This window comes from Eriocheir sinensis, chromosome 11 (genome assembly GCF_024679095.1).
Source record: "Eriocheir sinensis breed Jianghai 21 chromosome 11, ASM2467909v1, whole genome shotgun sequence".
NCBI classification, from domain to species: Eukaryota; Metazoa; Arthropoda; class Malacostraca; order Decapoda; family Varunidae; genus Eriocheir; species Eriocheir sinensis.
Window position 1 is genome coordinate 6,739,000 of NC_066519.1, and position 12,585 is coordinate 6,751,584.

The 12,585-nt window shown below is 40.8% G+C and overlaps 1 protein-coding gene across 1 annotated transcript in view; it reads left to right on the forward strand.

The window, feature by feature from the left end:
- Window positions 1–12,585, forward strand: part of LOC126996804 (glucose dehydrogenase [FAD, quinone]-like) — a 161,504-nt gene that overhangs the window by 71,107 nt on the left and 77,812 nt on the right. The window contains exon 6 of the mRNA XM_050857666.1: window positions 10,089–10,216. Coding sequence (XP_050713623.1) covers window positions 10,089–10,216 — 128 coding nt within the window. The remainder of the gene's footprint in view (window positions 1–10,088; window positions 10,217–12,585) is intronic.

Consider the following 12,585-nt stretch of genomic DNA (forward strand, 5'->3'; position numbering starts at 1 on the left):
CCATGTTGTTTCTATCTTTTATCGATATTTTCACGCTGACTGCTCTTCTGAACTTGCTAACTGCATGCCTCTCCCCCTCCCGCGGCCTCGCCACACACGACTTTCTACTCAAGCTCATCCCTATACTGTCCAAATCCCTTATGCAAGAGTTAATCAGAATCTTCACTCTTTCATCCCTCACGCTAGTAAAGTCTGGAACAATCTTTCTTCATCTGTATTTCCTCTTGTCTACGACTTGAACTCTTTCAAGAGGAGGGTATCAGGACACCTCTCCTCCCGAAATTGACCTCTACTCTTTTTAGGAGCAGTAAGTTGCGGGCTTTTTTTTCATTTTTTTATACCCTTGAACTGTCTCCTTTGCTGCACACACACACACACACACACACACACACACACACACACACACACACACACACACACAAAGAGCCAGGCAGGGCACGTAGGAATGGATTTAAGTCAAAAGAATTAGGATTAAACTAAGACTTAAGAAATAATTGATTTACCAATACAGAGGCGGATGAGTGAAACATTTAGCGGTCATGGTGTGAGTGCCAATACGATAGATATATTTAAGAAGTTAGATAAATTCATGGATAATGAGTTTAGGTGGGGTTAGGTTTACAGGAGCTGCTTTGCCTACTGGACTCTTGCAGACTTCCAATGTTCTGTTTTTAAGTAAGATAACAGTAGAACGGCCCTCATGGTAAACATACTGGTGTTCGGAAAGAAAAAAAAAAAAAGATAATTGATAAATGCTTCTTAAAAACTCTTGATAAAGTTTGTTTCAAAAGCTTTAAAAATACAAGAATGAAAAGCTATTGGATGGTAATTTGAAGAGACGCAGTAGTTCCCCTTCTAAAGAACATGTCTACTTTCAGTTGAAAGAGGAAATATATGTTGAAATGCAGGGGCGAAAGAGCTTTAGTATAGACAGGGTTTCAATGTGAAAACATATTTTTATGTTAAATAAGAAAGTATTTACATCAGTACCATATGAGTAAGAGAGAGAAAGGAGGTTTAGGAACATAAAATTTATTATCAAAATATTCTACGCATAGGTGTAAATTATAATTATAAGAGTGATTAAAGAACAAATAAATAAGGCAGAGAGAAGATACCTATATATTAGTGCCCTGCACGCAACAGCAGTAGATGAGCCAGCATGCTCGCCATGCTGAACATTTTAATACCACGGAGAGTCTTTCAGCATCTCTGCGCTGATATTACAGATCCCATTTGCCTTTCCACATTTCAACTTCCTCGCAACACCTCTAACCTCCGCTGTTATAACAACTAGTAATAGCTATAGCTACTCCTTTGAGACGATCGCCGTCGCTCTGCCTGACCAGTAGTGGGTATAACTCCCACTACTGATCTCTCCATTGCCAGGTCTCCTCGTCTAAGAATGTCTACTATATTCACTCTCAACCTCCTGAGTTAAGCTGACAGATGAGGTAGTCGATGATCATCTGAGAATCTCAGGATGTTCCAGGCAGGACACAAAGGGTTCGTCGGAGCTTAACCGTGGTACTGGCACGACAAGCGTGTCTCATTTCCACCCTGGCGAAGCCCTAGGAAAAGGGGCTGGGTGTGTTTGATGGAGTAGGAGTTCTCCCCTGACCAGACCAGACCTGTCAAAAGTACTTGATGCCACAATTAAAAATTCACTTTCCAACACTCTCAACCACCACGGGTGGTCGTTGGGCTTATGAACCGAGCAGCAAATGGGGTAGCAGGACTGAGTACACGTAACTACAACCTGATATAGTAGTGGTAGCCTGAGTCGTGGTCATCCAGACCAGCCCATCACCCTCTCCGAGCTAAGAGAGACCGCCTGTTTGGGGCCGGAATAAAGGACCAAAGAGGTGTGAGGGTAGCTGAAGAACACGACTACATCCCTCAATCTCCATGATTCCCATCTTCAACCTAACATGACGCTACACACATCAAACATTTGGGAATGCTTAGGTGAAGAGCGTGACAACCCTTCCACAGTGTTTGGAACGCCCGATTGGCTTGTTCTCAGCCGGGCATTTTGATGCTTATTACCACCAGATTTGTAAATTTTCTAAACTTTCTTGGGAACTTAATTATTTTTCATTGCCAATTTGCAAAGAAAGTTTCATATTGATTGCCATAGCAATATATTAAAGTTATACCCATATAACATGATTTGTATAACATCGGGCATACATGATTTATTTTTCATCATGTTATAAGATAGAAACTCTCATTACCTAAATGATTATTCTTCAAGTAAGTGCAAACATTATATCAAAGGACCTACGATGTAATCGTTTTCAAGTTTGAGTTGATGATAATATTACAGGTTTTTTGCTATGCTGCTCATAACTACTTGCAGAATAATCTTTTACGAAATAAGGTTTTTTTAGCTTATTACATGATAAAAATAACTTTATTATGCACAAACCTACGCAAATCATGTTATACAGATATGTCTTAAATATTACCTTACATTGCTATGACAATAAATTCCAAAGTCCTTTTGCAAATTGGCGTCAAGTCACCCCTCTGCCCAAGAAAGTTAAGATAATATGAAAATTCTGGGGGTAATGGGAAACAAAGCATTTGACTGGGAATATGTCTAACTGAGAGAAAAATTATTCAGTAAGAATGAAACACTGAAAAAGCTCGGGATGGTTGAGTGCGCAGCGTTACACATTCCGATGGGCCCCAACCCTCCGTAGGCAACATTTTTGTGGATTCAGGAAAAGTGAGTGAATAAAGATATATAGAGGTCAGTGGCCCAGTCACAGAATACTTATAATTAGTTTGCCAGGGGAAAGAATGAAGGAATGAAGAAGCTGGTTAACTTTTGTAAGAAAGTTGTGTGCAGCGGGGTTGCTGAAGGAGGGAAGGCATGCAATTAGGAAGTTCAGAAAAGCAGTCACCATGTAAATATTAATAGGAAAATAATAGAGAGGCATCATTGCGGAGTACTTTAAAAAAAACAGAAGACTGTCGGTAACAGGAGGGGAGTTGATGAGACAATGAGCCTTTGACTCCACTCTGTATAGCACAGATTGTGTGAAGATTCCACACACAAAAAATGCATACTCCAAACGAGGACAGACATATCCCTTGTCTATAGACAGCATCTGAGAGAGGGAATAAACTGGTGAAGACGATAGAGAACGGCTAACATCAAAGAGGGTGATTTGGCAAGAGAGGAATATAACGTTTTCAGTTAATATTTTGAGTTAAGGATAGACCGAAAATGTTTAGTGTAGAAAAATGCGACAGCTAAGTGTTGTCGAAGAATAGGTGATAGGTGTTTGAAAGATTGTGTCGAGTCGACACGTGGATTTTTGAAGCATTGAAGAACACCAAGTTCCACATGCCATAATCGGAAATGATGGCTACGTCAGAGTTTCAGCGTTCTTTAGCGTCCAACCTTAATTTTAAGGCCTTTAATACCTGTTGGTAGTGTTTTCTGTTAAGAAAAGTTGAATTGTGTTGCGTAAAGTCATCGGTGTAAGAGTGGAGAAAAAAGTGTGTTATGGAAAGATTATTATTGAACAATGCAAGCAAGATGGCGCCACTATAAACACATGCCTGTGCCACAACAGGCTGGGGCCGACCATCAGGCCCTACAAAGAAAGCCTAACGGTGCCATAGGCGTAAACGTAATAAATAAATAAATAAATAAATAAATGGATAGGGCCCTTGTATATTGACATCATCTCTGAAGGGGTAAAGAATTGATGGAGACAAAAGAGAACGTCTAACCTCGAAGAAGGACATTTAGTAAGAGAGGAGATAATGTAGTTTGCAGTTAAGTAGAAGAAGGCGACTGCTGAGTGTTGTCGAAGAATATGGGATAGCTTTTTGGAAGATTGTGTCGAGTTGACACGTGGATAAATTGTTCGTGAACTCCTGCCTCAATCGGAAATTATGGCTAGGTCAGAGTATATGCGTTCTTTTGCGTCCAACATTGAACCCTATAATTCCTGTTGGGAGGGTCTTCTGTTAAAAAATGCGAATAATGCAGATTAGAGTAATCTGCGTAGGAGTGGAGATAACAATTTTTATGGGAATATCATTAATGAACAATAAAATACAGTGGGATATGGAACAGAGCCCTGCGGAACACCACTGTTGAAAGGATTACGGAACCATCAACCACAGCATAAATAGATCGGCCTGAAAATGAGCTTGAGGTAAAAGAACAGAAACAAAGATAAAAACCATAGGAGTGTAGTTGAGAAAGTAAATATTTGAGCCAGCTATCAATAAACCACTATAAGCAATTGCCTGCGACATGACGGGCTCGGACCGACCATTAGGCCCCAACGTAATAGCCTACCGGGGCTAATAGGCCACATGTAAAAAAAAAAAAATAAATAAAAAAAAAAAAAAAAAAAAAAAAAAAAAATTTAATTCGAGATGTCACCGAAACGGCAAAAAAGAACGACGAAGTAGATATATGCTTAAGAAATTTACTGTTATGGATTGTTTCGAAAGTTTTAGATGAAAAAAAAAAAGTAAAGCTATAGGGCGATATATTGCGAGATTAAAGCGGTCATCCTGCTTAGACGTAGGCTGAATGAAGGCATGCTTCAAGCGGGAAGGGAAGATAGATGTTGATAGGCAGAGACGAAACAGTTTGACCAAGCAGGGTGTCAGCATGAAACCACATTATTTAAGGACAATAGGAGGCACTCAATTGGGTCCATAAGCCTTCTGAGGATTGAGGCCAGATAGGGCATAGAAGGCCTTCGTTCTTAAAATAAGTCATAGTGAAGACTGACGGGGTATAAGTAGAAGAAAGATGCCCAGAATAGATAAAATATTAATATTGGGAAGTGGAGAATTAAGTAAGGTGTAGGTTCAAGAGGAAATAGGCAAAAGGAGCGAAGATAAGAAAAGATAACTTAAGAAAAAAGGGTGTATAAAGGTGAGAAAAATAGATAACAAAATAGGTAAAGTAGTTGTATATTAGGAAACAGGTTTCAAATAGACGGAAGGGTAAAGTAAAGAGGCGAATAGCGCATAGGAACAAAAAGATTATGCTAATAAATAACAGTGAATGAACGTTTCTTAGACTGATGAATAGGAAAAAAAATATATATACTCATGAGTATGCTTAATTACAGGATTTTTTCTTCACGCTCCGCCTATGGCTCCGGTAAGCTTTCTTGGTCGGTCCGAGCTAGTTAGTACTTATTACGGCGCAGACGAGTGTTTATAGTGGAGCCATCAAACTTAGCTTCTGCTCTCTTATGGAGCTCATCTTTGATACTCTTTTAGAGGTGATCTGGAGTCCAGGTTCATAGGTAGTCTTCACGACATCGTGTGGATAGTCTTAGGCCACTAAGCAATGACTAAAATTTGTCAGCTTGTAGCGGCGGGCGGGACTCAACCACGGTCCTCCTGGGCGGCGCGCCCACACGTTGACGACTCAGCCACCGCCTACCCAATATCAAATGCGTTAGATAAAATGTATATTTTGGCAGAATAAAATAAATGATAACAAGGATTTTACAAACTGCAATTCGTAACAATCTTTTCTTCTAACTTACTTTTATATATTTTTTCTTACTTGTATACGTAATTAGCTTCCTAAGTAAAAACAAAAATTCATACATGAAAATATACCTTCTCTCGTGGTGCAGTGGTTAACGTGCCTAAGCTACGAGTTCGCGGTCCCGGGTTCGAATCCTGACCTGGGCCGTCGGCGTGCCTAGCGGTTCATCCTCCCTTCCGGGCTAGTCGATAAATGCGTACCTTGGGAAACCTGGAGAAGGTAGACTGTGGTATCCCTCATGTCACACTAACACTGAGTTCCGGGAAATTGGGATTTTGAGGCTTCTGTCACACATTCACGATCATGTTGTAGTCCTGTCGGTTCCTTTTTCCTTTCTCTTGTGTCTACCTCAAGGCAACGCTACTGGGAGACCTTGGGCGCTCTCCAGTGCACTCCTCGGCAACTTTGTGAGTTTAACGTTTAAAGATACCTCACAACTCTCCACGGTCCTCTAAAGTACCAAGCAGTACAAACCGATTTGAGACTGTCACTGCATATTCCTGAGCACACGCATGGTCCCTCAGTTTCTCAAGATGAAACCCCGGAAAGTTGCACCTTGAGGTTTTTTTCGACCTAATGCGTATCCTCATTTTTGCAAGAACAAGTTTGCGGTCGGTTTTAAAGAACTTAGCATTCAGGAAAACCCTACAGTTCTGGGGGATCCTCCAACGAGTACTAACAAGGATGTGATCGATCTCATTTACCACACCGCCAGCACAGTTGTACCAGCCCGTCTCTGGAACTAGAAACCAGCAGTCCTCAACCTTCTGAACTGTGACCTCAGAGTGTCTAATCAACATGCACCTGGAGTGAATCATGATGAAACAGGTAAGGTCACTGTGACCTGATCTAATCCGAATTATGCAAACACATGCATCTACAGCCATTACAGTATCACCTACTGGTTCTTCAATCATCACTGAGTCATCAAAACATTTTATCAGGTAAAATGTTGAGTTTCATACTTACTATTCGGCAGCAAAAGAGAGGGGGCAGCATCTTTCTTCAGGACTCGTTTATTTTTTTTACTTTTCAGTGCCAAGCAGCCTGTACTTTATGTCATCTACATAATTGTGTTCTTTGAAATATACAGAACAGACACGTGCATATTTTGTGTATGATGCCTTTACGTCGGCAATAAGTCACAAAACGTTTAATACCGATTCCTCTTTAAAATGCCGCACAGTATTCCCAGTTTTCTGTACAGTATTGTCGCACCCATACACTGAACAGTTACTAGGCATATCTGCTGAAAAAGACAGAACACTGTGGCACACATCAGGTTGGATGAATGGCTGTTTTCTGACTGGAGAGTGTGGCCGGGGTATGAGGGGCATGGGACAGATGACGTCTAGCACTGACCCCGAGCAAGCGTGAGCGTCTGTCGAATGTATCCTGGCAAGCCCGTCTCTATGTAAAGGCTCGCGGCTGGGCTTGCGAGCTTGCCGTGACGTCATCCGCGGAGTCGGTTGGTTTTCAGTTGGTGGGCAGCTATCGTGTAGTGAGGGTTAGTGATTCGCTCCGCCGGGCATCACTCAATCTCACATTTTTTTTTAAATTGAATTCATACTAGGTAAGGGTGTTAGATGTTTGATAGTAAATCTAATGTAGTTATATTATTCATCAGGAAATTATGCTTTATTAGTTGTGTGTGCTTAGATTAATCACGGGATAGTTTTCAAATGGTTACTGGTTTCAGTATGAGAGGGATGGGGTATTATAGCCTCAAAACACTTCTCGGTGGTGGTTTCATAACTTGTACTTACAGTAACCACGGGATACTATTTTAATGGTTATGGATATTTCTAGCAACATAAGGACACAGTTTAGCCTTTATACGCTTCTCAGTGATGTATAGTGTTTGAGTGATGATAAAAATCTGCTGTAGCGCCACCACAAAACAATTATAGCGTGAGTAAATGTTTTATTTATCATATGTCACTCCTTTCCTGGTCTGAAAGAGCATGAATAAAATTTTGCTCTGCCATCGTTTTGTCGTGATCGTGTTACAGATGTGTACGGGAACGAGGATGTGTCACCCAGTATTTGTGTGTTCATGTAGGAACGCATGGGTAATAAAAAAGAATCAGTCACCCCACACTGGTGTCGTTATTAATACAATAAGAAGCATAGTAGAGATGCTCACACTTTGCCAATTTTATTGTGTATTCATATCATTCTCCTCAAGTTGAGTGATTGTTGTAAAGGTGATAACGGTATTATTAAAGTAAGAAACACTGCCAGGATCATCTAACCTAAAGTTCTTAATGTTTATTAATATCAAGGATGCTTCGCACTGAAGTAATACTGATATCAGCATCGGGTGATTGAATTCATTTATCGATCCTTCTTACTCCTTTTTCTTTATTACCTTTGATTTCTGACTTGAGACTTTTGTACCTGGGACATTTACTTGACTTTTTTGTGACATTTTTCCTGTTATTTATTTTTCTACCCAGGTATGATTTTTGGCTAAATTCCTGCTCGACCATTTGTTACCAATCAGATTTCCAGTCATTTCTTATTTCTTCCATCTGACACTACTTGCCCTCCACTGTATTCCACGTAATTCTTATAATGAATGTTTATAATACTGTAGGATATATATGTAAAATACGGCAGATCATGGAAATAAGAAAAGTAACGATCAATAAAAAAAATAGTATGGAAACACCAATTTATAATAACTATAGGAAGGATAAAGAAAAAAAATATGCACGAAACAAATAATATGTTGAGCGTAGAGAACCAAGCGGCGGCAGTACCGACGCCGTGCGTGACGTCATTAATGGAGACTGACTTGATCCTGGTCTGTGCCACTCTGGCGGCGGTCCCGAAAAAAAAGGGGGTGGGTGGGTCAAGAGCAGGAGTACTCTTTAGTCCCAAGCTTGGAAAAAAAAAAGAGTGAAGCTGCCTTCCTGGCTGCGTCTTCAATCATTATTGGTACCATATTTTACTCCTCCCTTTTGATGTACATTTTCTTTAACGTAACATTGTACTTGCTACAATGCCCCACAACCGGTCTATTTCGTGTCTACGTTCCTGCAGCTCAAAAGCGACAGGGGTGAGAGGCGATTGACAGGTCCAGTTCACTGTTAAAATCGGGCGTGATCAGTAAGTATTTGCTTTCGGTCGCTGGAAGAGGTCCAATCCTACGCTCAAATCAGGCGAAAGATGAAGCTTATCATTCCTAGCTTATGGTAACATCCTTTGAAACTGCGATTGACAGACGGATGGATTAAAGGGAGGAGCTGTTTGATTCCCGTTGCTCGATGAGATGTAGTCCCGCCAAGGATTAACAGAGGGAGGATTGGTCCGCTTCCGACTGAAAAGTACCGTACTCTGATTTTACTCAGCCGGGGTCAAGAGCAAATATCAGGTCAGTCCGTTCCCGACTTTACCAACATTAGGAGTAAGGAATTTCAACTCACTAAGCGCTCCAGTGGCTTATTGTTCGGTGTACGGATGCAAATCTATACCAAAGCTATGAGAAAATCCGACTATAGGGTTTCATCGTTTTCCAAAGGGCAAGGCTATACAACAGGTGTGGGAGGTGGGGGAAGGGGGGATAAAAAGAGAGAGAGAGAGAGAGAGAGTTTGTACGAACGTGCGAGTAACCCAAGTCTACAATACTTACCCGTGCCTTCCTTCCCCTTTCCCCTTACTCAACAACCACTCTACGTCACAGGTGTGCGCTAAAGGATCAAAGCGGTCTAACCCTGTCCTCTTAATCCTGCACCCATCCATTATCATGAACACATCGACTGGACAAGGGTCAGCACATCGCTTAACTGACCTCCTCAAGCAATATGCGTGTCTATGGCATGGTAGGAATAAAAGATACAAGAACAAGCAAGAAAGATATGCAAGTTTGAATGTAGTGGACAAAGAATTAACGGGTAGGGTACAATGAAGTGTGTCGTAGCACTAGCTGATATGATGAAGGTGCATACGGTGAGGTGAAGGCGGTGAAAATAACTCAGACGCAGATGTCAGGAGCAAGGATAGGAGTGCATACACCAAGGTTTAGGAGGCCGCGTGGCCGCGCGCCACAGTATTCATAGTGTTGACACGCCTGTGTGGCCGACATACCACTGCGGAAGAGTGAGGGTAACGAGGCCAAGTGTGGACTCGACCCACCCATAACAGGCTCAAGGGGTAATGCGACGGAAATCAACAGCGAGGCCACGCGCAGCTAAAGCGTATGCTCCCAACTTTACTTTTACCTCTCTTACCTTTCTCTCCTTCACTTCCTGTCCCTCGATTCTCGTATCCTCCATCCCTCTTTCTTCGCCTTCGAATATTTATCTGCCTGCATAGATATCGACGACACCATATACTCATGATGATGGCTCTTCTCTCCCACCTCCTTTCTTTTCTTTTTTTTCTTGTCTTCTATATTTATTCCTTTCTCTCCTTTTCGTAATCATCCTTTCCATTTTTTCCTTTCTTTTACCCTTTTTGTGCTAGCGGTTTTTTTTTTATGCCCTTGAGCTGCTTCCATTACTGAAAAAAACTATTCCTCATCCCCTATTTCCAGGCTTCTCCATACCCGACATGACTACGAGGAACGGGAGGAGAGGATCTTCAGCGGAGTCCTACATCCGTCCTGCAGTCCTGCAGGGACACAACAACCTACACGTAGTGATGAATGCCTTGGTCACAGAGGTAAGGAGGGCCATGTAAGGGAATAGACAGGTCATAAGTGGTCAAGAAAGTTATGAAATGACCACATAATAAGTGATTCTTCAGTCAGGCCACACGAGGTAACAGACACGTCACAGGGCATTGAGGTACTGAAAATATATATATATATATATATATATATATATATATATATATATATATATATATATATATATATATATATATATATATATATATATATATATATATATTACTTGCATTTAAGACAAAATTTTCAGGATATGTTCATAAAATACTTTTCTTCATTGTATATAAATATAAGTATTTTACATACATTTTTTTTAAGGTTTTCCCTATAGCGCTTGTAGGCTCTCTTCAGGGGTTTCTTCGACGATCCCAGGAAGTTAGTGGCGCAGGCAAATTATAATTATAATGACTGCAATGCTATATGACTCTTGCTTGGCTCATGCTGCTTTCCGCTGCTCCTCTTGAACATAGTCGCTGAACTTACGGTTGTTTGAAGATCTTCATAGTATGTGAGTAGTCCTCCGACTCTCGGCGATGGTGGAAAATTATCAGCATACATCGGTGTGACTCGAACTTTATATAAGTCCCCGGGCTCACCATTCCTGTAAGCTGACCACTCAGCAATCGTCTGTGAATATGTAAATGTTATCCAATCACGGATGTATGACGTGACGTGTCATGACATGCAATTTCAAACATTTATTTTTATCATTCTTTTGGAGAAAAATGGTCTAAACTCTAAACGATTATTTGTCCCGACAGTATCATTAACACAACAAGTTTCAAGTAAAAGCTTTATATTTTGGATTTCCTACGATTACACACACACACACACACACACACACACACACACACACACACACATTTATATATATATATATAAATATATATATATATATATATATATATATATATATATATATATATATATATATATATATATATATATATATATATATATATATATATATATATATATATATATATATATATATATATATATATATATATATATATATATATATATATATATATATATATATATATATATATATATATATATATATATATATATATATATATATATATAATTTGGCTGGAGAAGGTAGGAAGACACCTACCGAACGGGCGCAAGCCACTCCCGATGAAGTATATATATGGGAAGTGAGGAGAGTGCTGAAGCCCTCCAAAGACCCTTCCCATTACCCCACTAACCCTTTCCCTATTGTAACATCAACACCAGAGAGTAGTTCAACATGCTCTCTAAAGACAGATCCTCTTCTATCCACATCACACTACATTCACACAACACACACCTTTTCCAAAAATTCAAAATTCAAAATGGCGTTCAACAACGGTGCCTCGAAGTCCCAGCCTGGGGGTGGTGGACCATAAATTCCCCCAGGTAGGACTCCCTTTCTGGCTGCCGACCTGAGAGGAGTCTTGATAACTCCTCGAGCCTTTTTCTTCTCAATTTCTGCAACATTCGCGGTCTTCGTTCTAATTTTCTTTCTGTGGAACGCATTCTCTCCTCCTTTAAACCTCACCTTCTCTTCCTCACCGAAACACAGGTTTCTGAGGCTACTGAGAGCAATCTCTACTCTATTCCCTCCTACTGTCTCTATCCTAAATTTCAATCCAAACCTGGATGCTGCGTCTACGTGCGCAACGACATCACTTGTTCTCGTGCCCACGACCTTGACTCTTCTGAATTTTCCACCATCTGGCTAAGACTTCATTGTCATTCTATTACTAAATACATATGTGCTGTTTATCTCTCACCAACTCTACTGACTATGTAAAATTCTTTGACTATATGAACTCTAAAGTGGAGCACATCTTGACCCACTCTCCCTTCGCTGAAATCTCCAACTTGGGAGATTTCAATGTTCACCAGCTTTGGTTTTAATCCTCTTTCACTGACCAGCCTGGTGAACAAGCCTACAACTTTGCTCTCCTCAAAGATCTAGAGCAGTTGGTTCAGCACCCTACACGTATCCCCGACCGTCTAGGAGACCGACCCAACATACTAGACCTCTTCCTTACTTCTAATCCTTGTGCTTACTCTGTCAAACTGTTCTCTCCGTTGGGCTCCTCCGATCACAACCTTATTTCTGTATCCTGTCCTATCGCTCCTGTACATCCTTTGGACCCACCGAAGAGGCGATGCTTCTGGCATTTTGCTTCAGCTCGGTGGGATAACCTGAGGATTTACTTTTCCGATTTCCCGTGGAATGATTACTGCTTCCAGGAGAGAGACCCCTCTGTGTGTGCCCAGCGCATGACAGAGGTTATTGTCTCTGGAATGGAGGCATACATTCCACGTTCTTTCTCTACTCTTCATGCTGAAAAGCCTTGGTTTA